We start from the raw sequence: 23426 nt of genomic DNA on the forward strand, positions 1-23426 counted from the left end.
GTGGGGCACCCTGGCAGTGGCAGGAGCATGGGCAGTAGGTGCTGAAGGGGGTTTGGGGCTGGCGCTTTCGAAACGTTGAAAGCAGATGACCGGGATCCCCAAGCTGCTAAAATCATTGCACTTGGTGACTGTTGGGCGATGAGCAGTGTCTTCGACAGACAGTCAATTACCATCTTTCTGTGTAAGGGCATAGTTTTGAAGAGAGAGATTTCAGAGACATGTCAGAGTTTGTGTCCTTTGATTTTCAGAAACCCCACTCCGGGAGTTGTGATCAACAGGCCCAATGGCTCGGACGTGTACAAGGGGGTCCTGAAGGACTACACTGGGGAGGTGAGGCTGGCATCAGAACCTCACTAAACTGATTCTGATTGGTGTTTCATGCTTGTATTAGGATTTGTGCTTGAGTAATTTTTGAGAGTTTTGATAGAAAGTAGAAGGAAAGAAAGGAAAAAAGGAAAGAAAAAAGTAAGAAATAAGTTGCAGTCTACCCATCTTTAGTTTCCAGTCTTTATAGAGGCCCGGTGCACGAAATTCATGTACTGGGGCGGGGCGGTGTCCCTCAGCCCAGCCTTCACCCTCTGCAATCTGGGATCCCTCTCACAATCTGGGACTGCTGGCTCCTAACCACTTGCCTGCCTGGCTGCCTGATTGCCCCTAACCGCTCCCCTGCTGCCATGATTGACACCTAACTGCTCCCCTACCGGCCCGATCACCCCCAACTGCCCTCCCCTGCTGGCCATCTTGTGACAACATGGGGGTGGCCATCTTGTGACAACGTGGGGGTGGCCATCTTGTGACAACATGGGGGTGGCCATCTTGTGATGTGAGGGTCAATTTGCATATTACCTCTTTATTATATAGGATTTATTGATTTTTAGAGAGGAAGGAAGGATAGAAGGGAAGGAGGGAGAGAGAGAGAAAGAGAAACATCGATGAGAGACATACATGGATCATCTGCCTCCTGCACTCCCACACTGGGGATCCAGCCTCCAACTCAGGCATGTGCCCTGACCAGGAATAAAACAGTGACCTCCTGGTTCATAGGTTGATGCTCAACCACTGAGCCACTCTGTCTGGGCTTCATAATCTCCTTTTCTTACTATTAGAGGGCTCTTTTAGGAACTGATGTTCCTGGTGATAAATGTTTCTCTGAAGTTTAGCAATCCTTTCAGTTTCAGTTTTCTTTCTTAAATTCAGGTTCAGTTAAATTGAACAAATCATACATGTCATATAGACGATCCCATCTTTATGAAATTGTTTCTACATAATTTTACAGGGTGGGGCAAAAGTAGGTTTTACAGGTTTATAGTTGTTTGTATGGGAAAGAATACAATAATTAATAAAGAATAATAAAAGAATAAACTTTCACATACTTAGAACTGTAAACCTACTTTTGCCCCATCCTGTATAAGGAAATGTCTGGAATCTAAGTGGTGGGATTTTTGTTCTCCCTTGTGCTTTCCTGTATTGCTGCCTTTTTTTTTTTTTTTTTTAAATGAGCGAGTATTGGTTTAGAAAATCTCCTTTAAGGACATCATATGTCCTCGGGATTTGGCCTTTTAGGCAACAAGCTGGGCAAGGGTGGGCCCAGGACAGACGTTTCTGCTGCCTCTTTGCCTTCTCCCTGGGTGGTATGCTCTTCCTCTGCCGCCTGCCCTGCTGCCCGGCACCTTCGGGTTTCTCCCTCGGCCTTTCTAACGGCGAGAAGGAACGCAGGCTTGCTGAGTGCCGTGAGCCAGACGAGATGTTCTTTGAGAAGAGGCCACGCACATGTCCCAGAGACATCAGCCTTATTTGGGTCTTTCTTGGTTCCAGAGCGTTGGCTCTTAAACCTCGGGCCTTGGAGATGTGCAGGCTGGTGGCCCGGGTCTGTACAGACTCGGCAAACCTCTGATTTGAAATGACACGTCTGACTTCAACTCCCGATTCCTTGTAGGCTGTCACACCGCAGAATTTCCTTGCTGTGCTGAGAGGTGATGAAGAAGCAGTGAAGGGCATAGGATCGGGAAAGGTCTTGAAGAGGTAATGCCTGCTCGCTTTACGCCATCACACTTTTCTGAATAACCTGGCAGCCCGGAATCGAGCTGGTCTTGGCTCCCGGCTTGTTTACCTGTGAGAAACGGCAGAGCAGGGAGCTCTGTCCCGAGTTAAGACAGGCCGTGCAGGTTGGGTGGCTCCTTTGGCAGCCCATTGCTGCACCACGTTAACCCTGTGACCCAGGGTTCCCCATCGCGGATCCTAGTGCTGTACACGCCACGGCCAGTGGCACATCCCGAGACTGGTGAGAAGCCCTGCAGCGGGTCAGGTCACAGGGCCACACCTGCCGCCAGCCCTGTGCTCTGATCACAGGGGAGCACAACGCGGGGAGCACACTCATGAGCCAGGGCCAACCTTCACGCTGGGAAAGCTCACACCAGTGCTAACCTTCACACTGGGAAAGCTCACACCAGTGCTAACCTTCACACTGGGAAAGCTCACACCAGTGCTAACCTTCGCGCTGGGAAAGCTCACACCAGTGCTAACCTTCGCGCTGGGAAAGCTCACACCAGTGCCAACCTTCACGTTGGGAAAGCTCACACCAGTGCTAACCTTCATGCTGGGAAAGCTCACACCAGTGCTAACCTTCGCGCTGGGAAAGCTCACACCAGTGCCAACCTTCGTGTCGGGAAAGCTCACACCAGTGCCAACCTTCGCGTTGGGAAAGCTCACACCAGTGCCAACCTTCGCGCTGGGAAAGCTCACACCAGTGCTAACCTTCGTGCTGGGAAAGCTCACACCAGTGCCAACCTTCGCGCTGGGAAAGCTCACACCAGTGCCAACCTTTGTGCTGGGAAAGCTCACACCAGTGCTTGCCCCGCCGCCGGTGGGTGAGAGATGTGTCCTCTTGAGCATCTCTTTCTGTAGCATTTTTATATGATGTCAGGGCCTTTAGAAGCATGCTTTCAGAGAGTCTCCCGGGTACTTGGCACACGGGGCTGTGTCTCACTCGGGAGGGGAGGCCTGGGCACAGGTACGCTCATGTGTGTTCGAGCAGAGACGGGCAGCTCTGTGGGATGAACCAAATTGGTTCCAAGGTAGTTATCACATTTCTGCAGCCTTGAAGCAGCACCCTGAGTGGAGGCCCTGGCGAGGGTGGGTAGGTGGGGGCCCGGAGGGAGCTGGAGCTGCAGGACACGTTTGGATGTGTGTCCTGGATCCCTTACTCATTTGGGGGACATCCGGTTAGAGCATGTGACTGCTTGGGATGAGGCCCAACTGCCAAAGGACCCTGCTCTGCAAATCACACCCGGTCTGTCTGATGAGCTGCCCAGCACGGGTCTCCTCCTCCCGGGCCTGACTCAGTCCCAGGCCCTGGCTATGCCTTGTGGCTCAGCTGGTCAGGGGGCGGCAGGCCTGTGTTCCTCTTTGTACCTGGGTGGGAGACTAGTCCTCACATTTCTTAGGTTTTTTTTTTGGGGGGGGGGGGTGGCGGGAGGGAGCGGGTAAGGGCAACCTTTCAGAGAAATAGAATAGGAAACGCTAGAATCTGACTCTGTTGTTCTCCCGTGGCAGCGGCCCCCGGGATCACGTGTTTGTTTACTTCACTGATCACGGAGCTACTGGACTACTGGCCTTTCCGAACGACGACGTGAGTTTTCCTTAACAGACTAGGATGGAGAACAGAACCGCCGGGAGCGGGGGTGCCGTTAAACCCGCGACGTGGGTTCCTAACCTCCCGCCAGGGTGGTGTGTGGGGCACACATTTAAAGCATCTTGAAATCTACCCGGGGGCACCTCCTCCGGCCACTTTTCCCGACATTTCTCCACATATCACTGCATCAGGGGCTGTCTCAGGACCTGGGAGCCTTGCACTAGACACAGTAATAGAACCCTGTCCCTGAATGCTCTGGGCGAGTGAGGAGTGCGGAAGCATATTCTCCTGCCCTTTTAAATCTATGAATAAAACCCTTGGGTGACATCTGGATGCTGCTGCTCTGTAGGATTGTTTCTGGGGATTGGGAGGTAAGAATGCCAGAGCACTTAGGGCTTGATTGTGGGGGACCCAGCAAACGGTTTCTCTGGAGGTCTTGATCTGAATGCCAGTATTCTTACCTTTTAGCTTCATGTAAAGGACCTGAATGAGACCATCAAGTACATGTACAAACACAAAAAGTACCAAAAGGTAAGGTCAGCCTTTGGGGTGGCCGTGGGGGGTACGAGGAAGGCAGCGCATGCGGCGCCCACCTCCGGGACCTGCCTTCTGACTCTGGGCGGGCGGCGGTGTTTTCTGGAAAGGGTGCCCTTTGGTCAGTTTCCCAGGATGGACCTTTGCTGATCCTAGGGCTTTAGCTAGTAGATCAGAATCACTGGCATCTTGTTGCAGTAAAGAGCGTGGGTCCCACCCCAGAGTTTGACTCAGGTCTGGGGAGAGGCCTGAGACTCTGCCTTCGAGTTGGCACTGATGCTGCTGGGCCTGGGACCATACTTTGAGGAGTATGTTCCTAGGACTGTCAGCAATTTGGGGCAGTTGGGAGGGAAATATCGCCATGCTATTTTCACCTTGGCCCTCGCGCGCCTGTAACACCCTTAATAGAAACTGCGTAGCTCAGGCCCGGACGCGGTGGCACCGTGGGAAGACAGCCTGCCGTGCCATCCCCCTGTGCTGGACGGTGAAAGTTTCCTTTGCGTTGTCTGTGGCTCCGTTTTCCCTGCATTATTTCAGCCAATAGATGTTTATTCTATTAGTGATGAATAAATTCTTGTCCTTCTGCTTTTGGGGCAGCAGCTTCTGCAGCCTCTGGCAGCAGAGATGTCTCCCAAAGCAAAAGGGAAAGACTCTTAGGATGGGTCGGAGCGGGCAGAGCCAAAGCAGCTTTGGGAGCGGTCTGCCTGGCCGAGGGGTGAACCCACCTGTCTCGTTCGCCTCGCAGATGGTGTTCTACATTGAAGCCTGTGAGTCTGGGTCCATGATGAGACACCTGCCCACCGACATCAATGGTAGGTGGTGGGACCCCCCTGGCCTCTGAGCCCGGCTGGGGGAGCCCGTTGCTCACGGGTGCAGATGGTCAATTTCTGATTCTGCCAGTGTGAAGAACCAAGAAGGCTACATACGCGGGGGCCTAGGGCAGCCGTAGAAGTGGGGAGAGAGGTGTGGGCAGCTCTGGGCCGCCTCCAGGCCTCGAGGATTAGTGGCCAGAGAAGAAGGAATCAGCACGTGAGGTTCATGGTGTTCGTCCAGGGTTTGTAAAGCTCCGTAGATCCGTCACTGCAGTCTTGGGCCTGGCCTCGGTCCTCTGCGGCGTGGCGCTTGCTGGCTCTGGTCTTGGCCAGGTGACTTACCCTTTGACCCTCAGGTATTCCCGTCTATAAAATGGGTATAACAATAATACCTGTTTATTTGCTTATCATTTTAAGTGATAACATTTGTCAAGCACAATTCTGAGCCCATGGCAGCTAGATAGGGAATGGTCACTATTGCAGAGGTTGAGCCAGCCTGTTCCGTCCGTAAATGTTAACTTTCTCCAGATGCTAAGCGAGGTGCCTGTTCTTCCGGTTGCCGGGGCTGTTAGAACCTTGCAGCATTGTTCCAGAATAGCTCCATGTCCTAGTAAGCCCGCGTGCCTGCTTACGGCTGTACCAAGTGCCCGTCAGCTGGCTTCTCCTTCCATGTGTCATTTGAGTCGCATAATGGTAACTGAACAGCGCAGGGTGCACGGCGTCTCCCGCCCTCCCTGTGCTGGCCAGGGCTGGCACTTTGCACCCAAGGAGGAAAGACTCGGCTTCACGCGGAATCCACAGCGGAGAATAAGACGTGACTAAAAGGGGTCTTTAATTCCTCGCAGTTTATGCAACGACTGCCGCCAATCCGGACGAGTCCTCCTACGCCTGTTACTACGACGAGCAGAGGTCCACGTACCTGGGGGACTGGTACAGCGTCAACTGGATGGAGGACTCGGACGTGGTGAGCCCCGCAGGGCAGGCTGTCCAGCTGGGGCTTAGCCGTCAGGCGCTGATGGTCGAGGGACTTACTGTTCACGTTTTTGCAGGAGGACTTGACCAAGGAGACGCTCCACAAGCAGTACCAGCTGGTGAAGACCCACACCAACACCAGCCACGTCATGCAGTATGGGAACAAGGTGAGTCCCGTCGTTTCCCAGTCCCCGGCCGCCGCGCCTGGACGTTAAGTCTTGGTGAAGGAGCAGGGCCCAGGGGAGAGAGGGCGGGGGTCGGGATGGCCCCGCCCCTCATGGCCACTCCATCCTGGGGACCTGTTTGGGCTTTGGAATCGGACCTTGCTAGGGTCGAACTGGCGAAGTCATGAGACTTAGGGGCAAGCTACCTAACCTGAGTCTCCATTTCCTCCATGGTCAGAGCCCTCGTGTGTGGGTAACTAGGGGCGTTCAAGAAGGTCGAGAGGCAAAAACCCTGAACACGGGCCAGGCACATGGGGAGAGGTCCCTCCGTCGGAAGCCGGAAGGGCCCACAGAACCCACGCCTCGGATTACCCGGGTCCTGCCTCGCTCTGCAGGTTGCAGGGGTTCCCTTGACCCTTTGGCTGTTAGTTAGAGACTTTCCCCTTCCAGCTCTGTCCAGAGGGACCTAGGTCGTGAAATAGGGTCACAGGGCTGTCTGGACAAGGTCGCAGCCAGTGGCTGAAGGCTTGGGCCTGAGGTGACACCTCTGTGGCATTAGCTCTGCCCAGCTCTGTAGACCCAGATCTCAGCTCTAACCTGGACATACTTTGCACCTTCCTGAAGCTGGTTACGAGGGACAGGTGGTGAGCAGGGAGGGTGGCCAGCCCAGGGTCTCCGCTGGCTGAAATGAGTCTGTGTGACCGTGGAGGAGTGGCTGCCTTTCGAACATGACGGAATAGCAGCTCTGCAAAGGGAGCCCGGCATTGTTGAAGCTCATCATTGTGGATTTCAGGTGCTCAGATGTGTTGTCTCGCCCAGTGTTGGCATGTAGTTTTGTTTTTTTTAATCCTCGCCTGAGGATATGTCTTTACTGATTTATTTTTTAAAAGAGAGAGAGAAACATGGATCTGAGAGAAACATCGATCGGTTGCCTCCTGTACACGCCCCGACTGGGGATTGAACCCGCATCCTAGGTATGTGCCCTGACTGGGAATTGAACCTGCAACCTTTTGGTTTACGGGATGATGTTCCAGCGGACTGAGCCACCTGGGCAGGGCGGCACGTGTTTTCAGGCTGCGGCGGTGGCCCTTCAGTGGTCCTGAAACCATGTGGCGGGAACTGTGGGCCGCCAGGACCAGGGTAAGGCTGGCCCATCTACTCTTCCCATTCCAACCAGTTTTTTTTTCTCTCTCTCTCCCCCCCGCCCCCCGCAGTCCATCTCAACCATGAAACTGATGCAGTTTCAGGGCGTGAAACACAAAGCCAGTGCTCCCATCTCCCTGCCTCCCGTCCAACACCTTGACCTCACCCCGAGCCCCGAGGTGCCCCTCATGATCATGAAGAGGAAGCTGATGCTCACCAACGACCTGCAGGAGTCCAGGCGTCTTGTTGAGCAGATCCACAGGCACCTGGAGGTGAGTCCCGGGACGGGTGCCGCTTCCGGCCTCACGAGCTGTGTCTCTGCCTCCCGAGCCTTCCCCGGTGCTGCTGGGAGCCAGGGGACGGAGCTCCGGTGCCACCCCTCCTCCTGCCAGGTGCGAGTTGGTGGGAAAGGGCCCTGGCCTTGGTTTCTGTGTAAATAGGAGGCCCTGAGCAGGGCAGAGGTGGTCTGCATTCTTCTTTGGTAGGTGACCTTGACCTCCGGGTGCGGGGAGCAAAGGAGTAGGGCCTTGTCCTGTGTCCTGCCAAGAGCCCATGGCAGATGGCGGGTTCATTTTTCCTTCTATACCTGGTTGCTTAGAGAAGACATTTTTATTTTGCTGCTTGGTGAGTTATTAATCATATTTATATGTATTTTAAATCCAATCTACTAAACATTTCTACTGCCTTAGGAAATCCTAGTCAGAGCCTAAATCCTTAAAATGCCTGGGCTAGCCTTTATGGTCACGGAGTTTGTTTCAGCAGCTCGTCAGCTTGCTTGGAGCTGGCAGAATCCCCTGGCATATCACAGCTGTGTGGCGAGCACCACCAGGCGGGTACCCACGGGGTGCTGGGCGGGGCCGACGGTCCCTGCAGCAGAGCCAGCTCCATGTTCACGCTGTCCCCTTGTCGGCAAGCACGGGGATTGCCCTGCTGGGTGGAGTGTGGCCTGAGGTTTCCAGGAAAGATAAAAATCTGTGATGTGTTTTAAATTCATATACAGGGTGGGGTTCCAGTAGGCCTACAGTTGTGAGTGCATGAAACACAGTTTATTCTTGTGCTGTTACTTAGTAATTATTGTGTTATTTCCCACAGGAACAATGTAAACCTACTTTTCCTCACCCTGTATCGAATAATCCCAACGATTGGTCTCTTGCACTATCCTATATAATAAAGAGCTAATATGCAAATTGACCACCACTCTAACACACAAGATGGCCGGTCGCCCCCATATGGTCAAAGATGGCTACCCCCATGTGGACACAAGTTGGCTGCCACAAGATGGCCAGCAGGGGAGGGCAGTTGTGGGGGACCAGGCCTGCAGGGGAGGGCAGTTAGGGGCGACCAGGCCAGCAGGGAAGGGCAGTTGGGGGCAATCAAGGCTGCAGGGGCAGAGGGCAGTTAGGGGTGACCAGGCCAGCAGGGGAGGGCAGTTGGGGGCAACCAGGCCTGCAGGGGAGGGTAGTTAGGGGCAAACAGGCTGGCAGGGGAGCAGTTAGGCATGGATCAGGTTGGCAGGGGAGTGGTTCGGGGGTGAGCAGCCTGGCAGGCAGAAGCAGTTAGGGGCAATCAGGCAGGCAGGCAGGCGAGCGGTGGGAAGCCAGCAGTCCTGGATTTTGAGAGGGATGTCCGACTTCCCGTTTAGGCCTGATCCCACCGAGTGGTCCCAGATTGGAGAGGGTGCAGGCTGGGCTGAGGGACACACACCCCCGTGCATGAATTTCGTGCACCGGGCCTCTACTTGTGGTATAATAACCAGGACATAATGCTTTTTGTCTCTGCCACAGTGTAACCAGCATTCTCATACTTCTTTAGTCTTAGACCTATTTACACTCTTAAAATTATTCACCCCTAAGAGCTAATATTTATGTGGGTTATATCAATATTTCCTGCATTAGAAATGAACACTGAGATTTAAAAAGTATTAAATCACTTAGAAATGAAAATTCTAGTTGTTGTTAATGCTTACCCAAGGATATTTTTCAATTGATTTTTAGAGAGAGTGGAAGGGAGGGAAAGAAGTTGGGGAAAGAGAGAGAGGGAAAGAGGATGTGAGAGAGACATCCATTGGGTGCCTCCCGCACCTGCTCTGACCAGAACCAGAGATCAAGCCTGCAATCCAGGTACATGTCTTTGATCGGGAACCAACCCTTGACCCTTTGGACATCAGTCTGTTTGGGAGTTGGGCCTTTCCCTCCTGTCCTCGGGGTGGGCCCGCATGCCTGCTCCTAAGGTAATTAGATGACAATGTGTCGGTCGTGCCAGGAGACCCCCCTAAAAGGCACGGGATTTCTCAAGGTCTCCGGCTGTCACAGGCGCCACCTCTTCCGCCGCCTGCAGGATGCACCTGTTTTAACAAAGGGTGTGGGGTCTGTGGGAAGAGAAGCTCCTGACCCAGCCAGGGTCCGAGAGAGGCCTGGTGAAGTGAAGTACAATACATTTCAAAAAGATGCGTCTCTTCACAGAGCAGGCACATCATGGAGAAGTCAGTGCGGAAGATCGTCTCCTTGCTCACGAGGTCCGATGACGAGGTGGAGCGGCTCCTGTCCGAGAGGGCCCCGCTCACGGCGCACGGCTGCTACCAGGCCGCCGTGTCTCACTTCCGCACGCACTGCTTCAACTGGCACACCCCCACGGTAAGCGGGGCCGCCGCGGCTGCGCCCAGGCTCCCACGGGCAGGTGGGGCCTTGCCCTGCGTCCTGACCCCAAAGCTACAGCACTGCTGTCCATGGAACCTTGTCGCGGGTCCACCCAGGCCAAGAACAATGGGCTCATTCAGAGGCCTTCAGCAGGGGTGAGAGGAAGAAGGCTGTCAGGCTCGCTGACCATGAGTGCTAGCCCGACTCTTCATCGTCCCCGTGGGTGGGAGTTCCCCAGTCGTAGATGTCTCAACTCTCATTCTCTTCATACCTGTCCCTGCCACCCCCACCCCTCACCCCTGCCCTCCACACCCACCACACAGGTTTTTCTCCCTTTTGGATCTGCTCTGGCTGCTCCCCAAGAAATATTGTTGAAGCCAGGCCCTGGCCATGGAGGAGGAGGAGTGCCGAGGGTGGAAGGTCCTAACAGGCCTCCTCTCCGATCAGTACCACGTGCTGCTTGATCCTTCCGGGGAAGGGCCAGCAAACTGGCCCACAGGTCAAGGCCTGCCCGCAGCCTGGGGTCCCCTCCATGCCCCTGTTGTTAGAAACAAAGTTTTACTGGGACACAGCCACATTTGGCGGTCACATTGCACTGCAGGAGAGCTGAGCGGTTCGGACAGCCCGCAGACTGCAATCCCTGCTTATCATCACAGGAGAGCCGGCCCCTCCTGCTGGAGCTGTGTCCTTCAGTATGGTAGTCCCTAGCCTCGCGTGGCTACTTAAATTTAGATTTAAATTAAGATGAAATGTGAAGCCCAGTTCCTTAGCTGCACCAGCCACATCCCACGTGTCCAGTAGCCACACGTGAGCAGTGGCTCCCGCACGGAGGACCCTGCCACACATGTCCGTCGTGGCCGAAGGCTCCGTTGGGCTGTGACGCCCACACCGTGCTCACGTGGGCCTCCAAGGAGGGGGTCCCGGCCAGGCGGGAGGTAGCTCTCCCGTATTGGGAAGCTTTTTTTTTTCCATTTATTTAACACAGTACTTTTCTTATTCATTTAATAATTTAAAACTTCCCATTTATCGAATGAATACTTTATTCTTTGCAATGCTGTTTGCCTCTGGAATCACACACAGTGAAGCTCTTCCTTTTCCTCGTGAGAGTTCTCCGAGTCCCCTGAAGTTTTCTCATGGTCAGCATCCCCGGGTATTCGGGTCCTCCCCTGTTAGAGTCCAGCTTGGCGTTCCCTTCCCCTCCGTCTCCCTCATCCGTGTGTCCCTCCCAGAACAAGGTTCCAGGAAACAAAAGCCGGGTGGCCAGGGGAGGCGCCGGGTTCCGGAGGGAGCAGGGCCTGCGGGTTCTCCACCAGGAGTCCTCACCTGGGCTGCGTGCTCTCGGGGGCCTGCCCACCCCACAGCAGGTGCATTGGGGGGATGGTTCATAAATCCTTCCAGCTTATCCTAAGGTGGGGAGGGGTCCCTGACCCAAAAAAGGTCAAGAATCACTGTTCAAGACGCTTTATCTCTGTAGCCGTGGAACTGGGATGTGCCCACGTGAAGAGTTGATTGCATGGTGCAGGGATGTCTGATTGTGTCGTTGGTCTGTTTTCCTCCAGTACGAGTACGCTCTGAGACATCTGTACGTGCTGGTCAACCTCTGTGAGAAACCCTACCCGATCGACAGGTGAGCCAGCGCATGGCGCTTAAAGGTCAAAGGTCATTGTCGCCGAGAGCAGAAGGGAGCGGCCCTGCTCTCCTTCCTGCCAGCGGGCAGCTGGGCTCCTGCCTCTACCTGCAGCCACACGTGACCAGCGGAAGCAGCAGAAATAGCTGCCTTCTCCGTGGCGGGCGTGAGGCGGGCCCATCACACGTGACTGCCTGCTCCGTGTTGGGCTGCGTTTGTCTCTGCGTCTCCACAGTTGACCTGGTTCACCAACTTCTTCCTGTTTCTTGCAGAATAAAATCGTCCATGGACAAGGTGTGCCTTGGTTACTACTGAAATGCTGCCTTCTCGCTGCTTTTCCGAGCGTGAACACGGTCCCTGGGAATGTGCGCTGACCGGAGGAGGTGGATGGAGCGAGGGGAGGCTGGGCCTTTCGCCAGGGCCTGCTCGCCTCTCCCGCCTCCCCCCCTCCTGCAGCCCGTGGGACGCTCTGAAACCTCAGGTTTGGCCGGGGAAGGCTCTGTGCTGAGAAAGGCCTGTTTGCTTTCCAAGAGGCTTTGCCTGTGTGTGTTCAGAAGCAGGGAGTTCACCTGGGCTTCGGTGGCCAGTGAGAGGATCTCTGCGGGGGAGCCGGAAGCTGGAGCCCGAGGCGTCCGCACGGTTATTTGGAAGGGCAACCGAAACCCCACGTGGAAAACTAATTTTAGAAAATGATACACGTTTTGATTGTTTTTTATGTTTTATTCATCAATAATGGACAAAAATAAAGGTTGAGACTGAAGCCGAGTATTACTTTGGGGCCCGTGACTCTGCAGTTAGGCCCTGGCCTCCCCTGCCTGCCTGCCTCCCGGCTGTCCTGCGTGCGCTCCTCTGCGCCTGCACCCGGCAGCCTCTGTGCCTCCGCCACCGCCCTTCCTCTTGCCTCAGTGCCTTGCCCTCCACCCGACAGAGCCTCAACGTCTATCTGGAAGTGCTGCTTCTCCCCGGAACCTTTTTCATCTTCCTCCTCTCCCCACCCGTCAAGAGTCCTGTCCCTCCTGTCTGCGCCTTCTTTGCATCTCTCAGCAAGTGTCAGGGTCGGCCCGACACCAGTGTGGAGGGGGGAGGTCTAGGGTGACTGCAGTTCCTCCGGGGCCAAGGCTGCCCGACTTTCCTGTCCCTTGGCCCGGTGCCTACGCAGGGAGCGTTCACAGTGGATCAGACACGTCAGAGGAACACTGCAGCCACACCGCGGGGTTTTAGGGAGCAATGAGAGGGAATGGAGCTGGCAACATGCTGCACATCAGGCCAAGTGAGAGAAGCCCATATTGCGCGATCCCCTTGATACCTATAGAAACAGGAAGTGAGAGGTGCCGAGGCCCAGGAAGAAAGGAAATGGGGAAATAGCGACTGCTAGTGGGGCTGAGATTCCTTCTGAGGAGATGAAAATGCTCTGAAAGTCATTGTGGTGGTGATTGTTCAACTGAATGTATGGAAAACCATCGAACTGGGCACACTAAGTGGAAATTATGTGGTTAATTATACTTCAATAAAGCTGTTTTTTTAAAAAAATAAGCCATATAGCTGGATGGCTGTTCCGCTAGGCCAGCCAGAGAGGCAGCAAAGAGGAAAGGTGGCACCTGCTGAATTTGTCACTTCGGACCACTTGTGTTCGTATTGTGGGACCCGTTTCGCAGGGACGCTTTCGAAGTTTGCGATTAGGAATGGGTGGTGGGAGACTGGCAGACAGGGTTATGCGTTGACAAACTCAGGGGGGATACTTTATTTCTAAGGGGCTGTTTGTTTTTTTTTTTTTTATCAGCACAAACATCCTTTCTCAGTAAGGTTCTCATAGGGCTGATCAAGTGACTTCAGGATAAAGAACGCTTTGTCTGGATTTGGGGCACTCTAGGGTTTTAAGTAACAAATACAAGGTCATTGCATGCGTTTATCACTCATGCTCAACATGGGCAACCCCAGTGCTGGCTGATGTTCAAAGAAATGCAAATACTGGAAAGTGGAATTTTTAAAGGGAGTGTCTTTAAAAGGCCTCAAGGTTCTGGTGGTAAAAGCTCTGGTTTTTGCTGGAACTGTTAACTACCCTCTTGATCCTGCTGCTCCATTCATCATCTCTGTAGGAAATAAAGTATATTTGCTTCTTTAACAATCACAGAAATGTGAATGTTCATGGTTCTGAAGGGGAAGCAGCTGTTTCATTTCTCAAATAAACGACGATTTCATCATCTCAACGCCTTGCCGTTTTCTCCTGTGGTTGGGGGGTCCCATCCCTGTAGGAAGCCATTTCCTAAGGGTTTAGATTTCTAATATGGGGGACCTTCCCGTGTGCGTCACAACTAGGACCAGCATTTTTTCTAATTCTATCCAAAACGTACAAACATGCTCTCTGCCACATGAAGTATGCAGCCCAGAAACATTCAGAGCAGAGCTTGGCCATCCCTTCCCTCCCCGGAAACCTCAAATACAATTCGGTGTTCATCATTAGAGTCCCCTTTCTCCATATTTACATGCCTAACTACAAATTATACTTTATTTGTTTCCTTTTCATTATAAAGTAAGGCATTAAAAACCATGTCAAACAGTGAATTATAAGGCAGACACCCTTGTCACTGCCACTCAGGTCAAGAAATAGGAGTTTACCAGCTGTATTGGTCAAGATTCTCCAGAGAAACAACCAACAGGATGTGTATGCTTATACAGAGATTTATCTTCAGGAATTGGCTCACACCATGGTGGAGACTTCGTAAGTCCAAAATTGCAGGCTGGAGACACAGGGAGGAGTTTGCTGGTAGACTTCCTTCTTGATCAGGGGAGGTCAGTCTTTATTGTCTGAAGACCTTCAACTGATGGCATGGGGCCCACCCACATTATGGAGGGTAATCTGCTTTGTTCAAAATCCACTAATTTACATGTTAATATCCAAAAAACACCTTCACAACAACATCCAGAATGTTTGACCAAATATTGGCACTGTGACCCAGCCAAATCGACACAAAACCACAGCAGCCATCTCAAGCCCATTCATGCTCTATCCCAGTCACAGCATCGCTACCCCCAAAGGTAACCTCTCCCCTGTATCCTTTTTTCTTTTTAAAAATATATTTTTATTGATTTCAGAGAGAGAGAGGAGAGAGAGAGAGAGAGAGAGAGAGAGAGAGAGAGAGAGAGAGAGAGAGAAACATCAATGATGAGAAAGAATCATGGATCCGCTGCCTCCTTCACACCCCACACTGGGGATGGAGCCTGCAACCCAGGCATGTGCCTTGACTGTGAATGGAACTGTGACCTCCTAGTTCATAGGTCGGCGCTCAACCACGGAGCCATGCCGGCCAGGCTGTGCCTGTATCCTGAGATTTGATTGAAAGTATGCAGCTCTAGACACTAGTCTTGCGCACTTTTTTTTTTTTAAAGGTCATTTCTTCCAGTCTCTAATCTACAGGTTTCCCCATCATCTCTTTCCCTTCCACTTTCTGCTGAAGACCCAGGTTACTGGTTTGTGGAGTTTTTCGGTCTGGGTTGTACTGATTGCCCACTCATGGTGCTACTCAGTATGGTTTTGGCCCCCGTGTTTCTTAAAAATCAGCAGCTGGATCATCAGCTTGGGCAGACGCTGGCCGTCTTTGGTGAGAAGGCACACAGTGGCTGGGGTTTGCTTCTTTTTGATGATACAGTGGTTGATCTTCAATGCATAGATCCATTGATTCATTGAGGAATTGCAAATGGGTGAAATTCTAATTGTATTTTATTTTCATTTATTAGCTGGAATGACTTTATAAGGAGTCACTTCCTCCCCTTATCTGCTATATCCACTGGTATAGCTCATGTAGAAAAGGCAGGAAAATCCATTTTACCATATTTACCTAATTTTAAAAATTGGTTCCTTTCCTCAAAATGTGATCCAATAAGCTTTCTAAATGTCTTGAATTTACAGTTTAAACATATCTAATGGGTTCAATCCATTGCACTTTACTGAAGCCCAAAGTATCTTTTTTATGGCCAATGGAATCTTCCAGGTTGATTCCCCAAACCTTTTTTTTTAATGTATTTTTTTTTATTGTTGATAATATTGCAGATGTCTCCCATTTACACCCCCTTTACCCCTCCTCCCAGTCCCTGTCCACGCCCACCCCCAGTCTTCACTACCCCATTGCCCTGTCCATGGGCTATGCATATCCTATATGATAAAGAGGTAATGTGCAAATCGACCGTCACACTATCACAAAGATGGCTGCCTACGACCAGGCTGGCAGGGGGGTTAGTGAGGGATGACCAAATTACTGAATAAACAGGCTGCGTGGGGCAACCAGGCTGGCAGGGGGTTTAGTGAGGGACGACCAAATAACAGAACAGCAGGCTGCGTGGGGTGACCAGGCCGGCAGGGGGGCCGTGAGGGGTGGCCAGGCTGGCAGGGGGCCAGTTGGGGGTGACCAGGACATCGGGGGGGGGAGTTAGGGGCAACCAGGCCAGCAGGGGGTGCAGTTAGGGGCAACCAGGCCAGCGGGGGGGGGGGCAGTTATGGGTGACCAGGCTGGTGGGGGGGGGCAGTTGGGGGCAATTAGGCTGGCAGGGGGGGAAGTGAGGGGTGACTAGTCCAGTGGGGGGGGCAGTTGGGGGCAACGAGGCTAGCAGAAGGGGACAGTTAGGGGCAACCAGGCCGCAGGGGAGGCAGTTAGGGGTGATTAGGTGGCAAGCAGAGGCAGTGAGGGGTGATCAGGCCCGTGGGGGGGGGGGCAGTTAGGGGCAGCCAGGCAGCCAGGCAGGTGAGCGATTAGGAGCCAGCAGTCCAGGATTGTGAGTCAGACATCCCCCGATGGGTCCCGGATTGGAGAGGGTGAAGGCTGGGCTGAGGGACCCCCCCCCCCCCCCCGTGCACGGATTTCATGCACCAGGCCTCCAGTAAGTATATAAGTTCTTTGGTTTATCTCTTCTCATCCTCCCAACCCCACATTGAGGTATCTCAGCCTGTTCCATGCTTCTCCCAAAGCCTTTTGATATGACCCTAATAAACTTCGATAGCTTTCTTCCTATCTGGTATATCAAGATGATCCGTTCTTATCTTGCACATTTCCTTTCCCAAAGCTAGGAACAGCTATACCTCTAAGAAACCCTGGTTTCTTTTCATGAGAAATGGTATTTCAAGACAACAATCTGAGTGCTGTTGTTTCTAGGTCTCTGTGAACAGAGGCAGGGGCACTACTCTATACACATATGGGCATGTATATACATTATATATGCACATGATCAAAGACCTCAGCAGTTCATACTGTTATTTCCAGTTCCAATTCTGGACAACTAGATTTGTAATTAACCTCATATATACTGTATCTCCTTTCTTCCACATCAGGAATGCTGTTTCTCAAGGGTACACACTATGATACAATTAGAATATCTCAGAATAATAACACTGATACTACCATCAATGATTGTAATTACCGAAAACATTGCTATATATGCCATCCCCATTTTCCAGTTTTTTAACGGTTGGACCTATATCTACCCTGTTAGATCACATAGCCATTGCATACCACATTCTTGTTTAATCCTCATTTAGATTTGGGTTGATGGGAGACAGGTGTTCCAAGTTAAAGTTCATAGTTGTGTTTTTTTTTTTAATAAAGTACTTTTCATATGTTTTTATTGATTTCAGGGAGGAAGGGAGAGGGAAAGATAGACACATCAATGATGAGAATCACTGATATGCTGCCTACTGCACACCCCTACTGAGGATCGAGCCCAAAACCTGGGCATGTGCCCTTGACCAGATTGCAAGCCCGGGCCTCTTTAGTCTGCCGGCTGACACTCTATCTACTGAGCCAAACGGGCTAGGGCTTAAAGTTCATAGTTATATATATATATATTATTGATTTTTTACAGAGTGGAAGAGAGAGGGATAGAAAGTTAGAAACATCGATGGGAGAGAGACATCGATCAGCTGCCTCCCGCACGCCCACCACCGGGGATGTGCCTGCAACCAAGGTACATGCCCTTGACCGGAATCGAACCTGGGACCCTTCAGTCCGCAGGCCGACGATCTATCCACTGAGCCAAACCGGTTAGGGCAAAGTTCATAGTTTTAAAGAGCTGTCTGCAATGATCCACGCCACGTTTCCACACGCTTACTAGATCTACAGTTGTCTTTCCACAGAAGCACATAGTATCATTAACCACAGGGTCCCATCATGTTCTCGCATATTTTATTGTGGTTTCACACATGGTGTCAAATGCTGTGGGGTTGAGCTGAGGTTGCTCACCAGGAAACCTGGGAGCATGCCCAGAAAACCAGCACGCCCGCTGCAACCCTAGAGTTCTGACCGCAGCTGTCTAGGCGAGGCCTTGGGGCTCCACAGGTGAGTCTAGAGAGCAGCCGGCACTGAGAGTGGCTGCTGCGACAGCTTCCCAGCCGGCACAGGACCAAACCCAAGGTCCCTGTCACGCCCACAGGCCTTGCTGATCAGACTGAGTCACCTCTCCCTCGTCCCTCGCTCCCCACACTCCAGACACGGGAGCCTCTTGGCTGTTCTCAAACACACCAAGCCAATTCCCATGTCAGGGCATTTGTCCTTGTCAGGACCCCTTTCCGGAATGTCCTTCCTCTAGGCATTTGCCTGTCTTGCTGCCTTACTCCATTCAGGTCTCTGCTCAAATGCCACCTCCTCAGAGAAGCCCTCCGTGGCCACCCATCTAAAATACCAGGCTTCACCGAACGCTACTCCCTTACTCTGTTTATTTTTGCTTCATAGCCCTTATCAACACTACACAAAACATATAATATATTTAGCAGTTTATCTGGTCTACATCAATGCCGGGAAACAGTAAAAGCTTAATAAGTATTTCTGAACAAATAAAGAGTGGATGAGAATAGATGTAAAACAATGCAGGCTCTCACATGTAGGAAGTGCTTGACAACTGTTTCTTCCCCAGCTCACATAAAGCCAGTTGCTTCCCCTGCCTTGTGACAAATGACCAAAAAAACAGTGACCCCTGCTGGAATGTGCATCTGAGCCCCAGAGAGCATAGCAGTCCACTAAGGCCAGGGCCAAGAAAGGGACATCCAGATGTAGAAATAATCAGCACCTCCGAGGCCTTCTGATGTGCGCTCATGACAAATTCCCAAGGAGGCATTTCTGGCCATTACAGAAGCCTCCGGTTGGTACCACAGCTTCCAAAGCGGGGACTTCCTGCTGCCCTGTGGCCACGACGGGGAACTTCCAGACCGTCTGCGATGAGCCTCTTTGGTCAAAAGGAAAGTGCGGGGCAGCTGGGCTTTCCCGGAGCCCTTTGACCAAACTCCTGTGGGCCTGTGGCCAGGCCCCGGCACTGCCAGCTCTCCGGCTTCCATGTTTTAGGAACAAGAAACAACCGGGGTGACGGCCTCGTTGGGTGGCTCCTGCGGCCACCTCTCCAGAGCCCAGCCCCGCCTGACCTTGGTCCTCCCATTCTGACACGGCCCCTGCTCTTCGCCGGTCACCGCTAGACCCCGATGATTTGGTCTGAGCACTCAATAAACGCCTGTAAACTCCACGAGGGCAGGCTTTATCCATTAAGTACCCCCTCCCCCCACCCAATACATTAACCCACATTCAGCACAGAGCGGATTACTAAATAGTTGGTGAAGGAATAGGATAACAATTGCTAGCACGTATAGAGCACTTACTGTATGCCGTGCACCGTAGGAAGCCCACACACTTCCCATACATCAGTTCATTCATTAGGGTGACCCACTCACCCTGGGGTGCTCAGGACGGACCCTGGAACTCCCCCAACCGCTGAAACATGGGGACAGTTGGTCCCTGTGTTCGTCAGCTCAGGCTGCCGTAACACTAGCCCACAGGCTGGGGGGCTTCAGTAACACAACAGAGATGAATTTCCTCACAGTTTGGGGGCCTGGAAGTCCAAGGTGACGATGCCATCGGGGTGGGTTTCCGGTGAGACCTCGTCCTGGCGTGTCTGCTGCTCTCTCCCTGTGGAGAGGGTTGGTCTCCTCGCGTCTCAGAAGGCAGAGTCCCCTCCGAGGCCCCCTCACTCCTGGGATGCCGGCGGTAGGTCCTTAGTGCTTACTGGACACACATGGGTTGTTACTTGTAGAAGCTGAGTGGGGCACACAGGCAGACCTCGGTTTATTGCACTTCACAGGTGTTGCGGGCTTTACAAATTTGAAGGCCAGAGCCTTCACCAGCAATAAGATTACAACCCGCTTTACTGCAATACTCGCTTTACTGTGGTGGTCTGGAACTAAACCTGCAATTCTTCTGAGGTGTAGCTGTACTAAGAATTCTTTCCAGGTCTGTAAACCAATTACGGCTCATGACTTAATTGCAGTCCAGTCTCCCTGAAGGTGGGTCTTACCAAAGATTAAGATCTGGGCTGAACAGCAGGGGGCAGCAGAGAGTGTCATTTCTGCCAGAAGGTACCCTGTGGGCACGGGCTCCTGGCACTTTTGCTGGAAACTCAAACAGAGCGCTCTGACACATGGCCTGTACCGCCCTCCTCTCTCCTTCCCGTGGTGGTGGGGGACAGAGAATGTCTCGGGGAGCCCCCTATGAAAGGGAAACTTAAGGGAAACCTTTTCTTGACTCAGCACTTAGGACAGGACAGTCCCCAGGCACAAAGGCCTGCCACAGGGACAAACCCTCCGACTCCCACACACGTAGAAAGCTCTTGGGGCCCCAGAACATTCGGCCTTAGGAAGCGCAAGGCCTTTTGTTCCAGGGTCTCAGAATAGTGACCTAGCGGACCTGACCCCTCTTCCCTTTGAGTCATTAAACACTTCAATGGAGCCCGGCCAGCATGGCTCAGTGGTTGAGCGTCAGCCTATGAACCAGGAGGTCACGGTTCGATTCCCGGTCAGGGCACATGCCCAGGTTGCAGGCTCGATCCCTAGTGTTGGGTGGCAGGAGGCAGCCAATCAATGATTCTTTCTCATCATTGATGTTTCTCTCTCTCTCTCTCTCCCTTCATCTCTGAAATCAATAAAAATATATTTAAAAAATAAACACATCAATGGAGCCTACAAGTCTCATTGGAACAAAGCACACTTGACATCTAATAAAGGTGCTGATGGCTCTGAGTCACCGGGGGTCGGCAGGATGTGGGAACGTGAGCCGGAAAGCCATCCCGGTCACACTGCAGGGGGTGCAGGCGAACTTGGGTCCTTGGCACACGCCTCAGAGCCCCAGGAGGCCCAGGCTCTCTCTCCTTTGATCAGGTTGGAGACAGAGCCCCTGGCACAAGGGCTCCCTCTAGAAAGCCTGCACGCCCTCTGGCATCACACGATGGAGGCAAGTGGAAGGAGAAATGCTTTCCCTTTCTCTGGAGGCCTCTTGGAGAAAGGGGGGTGGACAGGGGAGGGTTCGTGTTTAATGCAAATGAAGTTTTAGTTTTGTAACATGGACAAAGTTATGGAGATGGATGGGGAGGATGGTTGTATAGCAGCTCTTAATGCCACTGAACTGTGCTCTTACCCTGGCTAAGTGGTCAATTTCGTTATGTGTTTTGAAACAAAATGGCCTGCCCATTCTCTGCCATCCTGTTCTGTGACTTTGCTGCCTCCCGTCCTCTCCAGCGCTGCCACTGGCCGCTCCTCACACCCACCTCTGCCCCCCAAGCCAGCTGCCCCTCAAGATAAGGCCCTGACCCCTGCAGGCAAGCTTCACAGCTAATCACCATGACCTTGGAGGGGCCAACACTGGACTCCCACTGGCAATGGGGCGTGCGGAAGGCGCATCCACGGGGGAGGACAGACCATCACAAGGCTCTTACAGGAGGCCTGGCTCCTTCTAAGGTGGTGAATGTGTTTCATCATTTCTGTTCAAGCCTTTGAGAGCGGGGCTAACCAGCCTCTCCTCCCTGCACACGGCCCCGGTTGCCCATCTAGGCCAGCCCTGGGGTGTCCATCCTGGGTTTCAAGTGCACCATTGCCTCTCTGAGGCCCTCCAGCATCCGCCTTGCCCTTGGCCCCTGTACATTGCTCACCAGCACATGCTTGCATCTCACTATGTGAAGGAGACAGTGCAGCCTGGTGGTTAAGAGTCAGGTCTTTCTGCTCAGACCTGCTGGGGTTCAAATCCTGGCTCAGCCAACTGGTCTTGGGCAAGTACATAAGCTAGTTATTCTTCAGTTTTCTTATCTCTAAGACAGGGGTCATAAAACCTTAGTACTGTTATCCGAATGAAATGGACTTAATCCATCCTGACCATGAAGCATCGGCATTGAGAAGACCAATTGGTAACCACCCTATCTGGCCGGTCCAGCAGTTTTATTCAGCCACTAGCGGAGATGGCCATGTATATGTAGATATGTATGCATATCACAAGTATGTGTAGAGATATGCCCATGTCATATGTATGTGTAGATATAAGGATGACCATTAACAGATGACACAGGGGCCCATACAGTCTCCTTTCCTCCCGTACCTGTCGCGGCCCTGGCCAGCTCCTGCCACAGTAAGCACATGATGCTGCCACCAGATGCTGTCAACAGCCATCCTGTCTGAAGCACCAACGTCATGTTGGAAGGAGCCGAGGAAGCAAAGCACAGAGAATCCCCGTCTGAGCCTCAGCAGGAGAACGCAGCTCGCCGAGCCATCTCTTTGAGCGTCAGTGCTCGCGTCGGCAGCCCATATACTAAAACTGGAACCAGTTATTTAAGCGACCTGCCCTAAAAACTCACAAAGTCGTGCTGGTTGGCCGGGTGGTGTGGCTCAGTAGCTGAGCATTGACCCATGAACCAGGAGGTCACAGTTCAATTCCTGCTCAGGGCACTTGGGCTCCATCCCCAGTAGGGGGCGTGCAGGAGGCAGCTGACCAATGATTCTCATCACTGATGTTTCTATCCCTCTCGCCCTCTCCCTTCCTCTCTGAAATCAATTAAAAAATATATATGTAATCATGCTGGTTTAAGTGTAAAGGGGATAATTGCTTGGATAACAAGACACCTCAAATGTTCAAGTTGCACAAACATACAAGGATCCCTTGTTTTCACTCTCCACGTACCTGCAAAGTCGCCATCCTGGTTAAACGCACACATCGACAGGTGAACAGGTTCTGTTTCTACCAAGGAGTTTCCAAGCAAAGCCGCCAGCCCGATGCCTTCTCCCCCCACCATGGAGGCTGCTCTCGGGCTGTGCGCTTGGTCTCCTGTGAGCTTCCCTGACACGTCATTGAAACGTCTCTTCAGACTCGACCTATGCTAAGTCATCTCCTGTACTAGGCTGCGAGGCCACTGCAGAAAGGGATTGCTCAGCTCACACTTAAAGGTGGAAGGTACGAGGCATTGTGGGGGTGCAATAACTATACCAGCAGGTTTGAGGAAATCATTCGGAAATGAAGCTGTCAGTCGGGTATCAGCAGAATTTACCTCAGTAATACAATATACATAAAAGCAACAAGATTTTTCATTTTATTTAAAAGACATTTTTATTGATTTCAGAGAGGAAGGGAGAGAATGATAGAAACATCATTGATGAGAGAATCATTCATCAACTACCTCCTGCACGCCCCCTACAGAGGATGGAGCCCACAACCAGGGCATGTGCCCTCACTGGGAATTGAACCATGACCTCCTAGTTTGTAGGTCGATGCTCAACCACTGAGCAACACCACCAGGGCCCAGCAGCATATTTTGAAGGGAGGGGAATAGGTAGGACCATGTTGAATGTGTTGGGTGAAATATCTCCAAATATCTTGAGTTCAGGGCAGCCATTACCCTAAGTCAGGGGTCCTCAAACTACGGCCCACGGGCCACATGCGGCCCGCCGAGGACATTTATCCGGCACGCCGGGTGCCACTGCCTGTCCTGCTTAGCAGCCGACTCATCCCGGGCCCGCAGTGCACATAGGAATTTGTTCATAGTTTTTTTTTAAACTATAGTCCGGCCCTCCAACGGTCTGAGGGACAGTGAACTGGCCCCCTGTTTAAAAAGTTTGAGGACCCC

General features: G+C 52.3%; 1 protein-coding gene across 2 annotated transcripts in view; it reads left to right on the forward strand.

Annotated features, from left to right (window-relative positions):
* LGMN (legumain) overlaps positions 1 to 13724 on the forward strand; it is a 36937-nt gene extending 23213 nt beyond the window's left edge. The window contains exons 4-15 of one of the 2 annotated variants that reach the window (XM_080665036.1): positions 249 to 330; positions 1937 to 2022; positions 3553 to 3628; positions 4100 to 4162; positions 4911 to 4977; positions 5823 to 5941; positions 6027 to 6116; positions 7328 to 7528; positions 9719 to 9889; positions 11122 to 11256; positions 11452 to 11519; positions 11792 to 13724. In XM_080665036.1, the coding sequence (XP_080521162.1) occupies positions 249 to 330; positions 1937 to 2022; positions 3553 to 3628; positions 4100 to 4162; positions 4911 to 4977; positions 5823 to 5941; positions 6027 to 6116; positions 7328 to 7528; positions 9719 to 9889; positions 11122 to 11256; positions 11452 to 11519; positions 11792 to 11834 (1201 nt within the window). In that variant the 3' untranslated portion in view covers positions 11835 to 13724. The remainder of the gene's footprint in view (positions 1 to 248; positions 331 to 1936; positions 2023 to 3552; positions 3629 to 4099; positions 4163 to 4910; positions 4978 to 5822; positions 5942 to 6026; positions 6117 to 7327; positions 7529 to 9718; positions 9890 to 11121; positions 11257 to 11451; positions 11520 to 11791) is intronic. The other variant, XM_080665037.1, reaches the window with a different exon arrangement.
* The last annotated feature ends 9702 nt before the right edge of the window (positions 13725 to 23426 follow it).

Source organism: Plecotus auritus (genome assembly GCF_963455305.1).
Source record: "Plecotus auritus genome assembly, chromosome: 1".
Lineage (NCBI taxonomy): Eukaryota > Metazoa > Chordata > Mammalia > Chiroptera > Vespertilionidae > Plecotus > Plecotus auritus.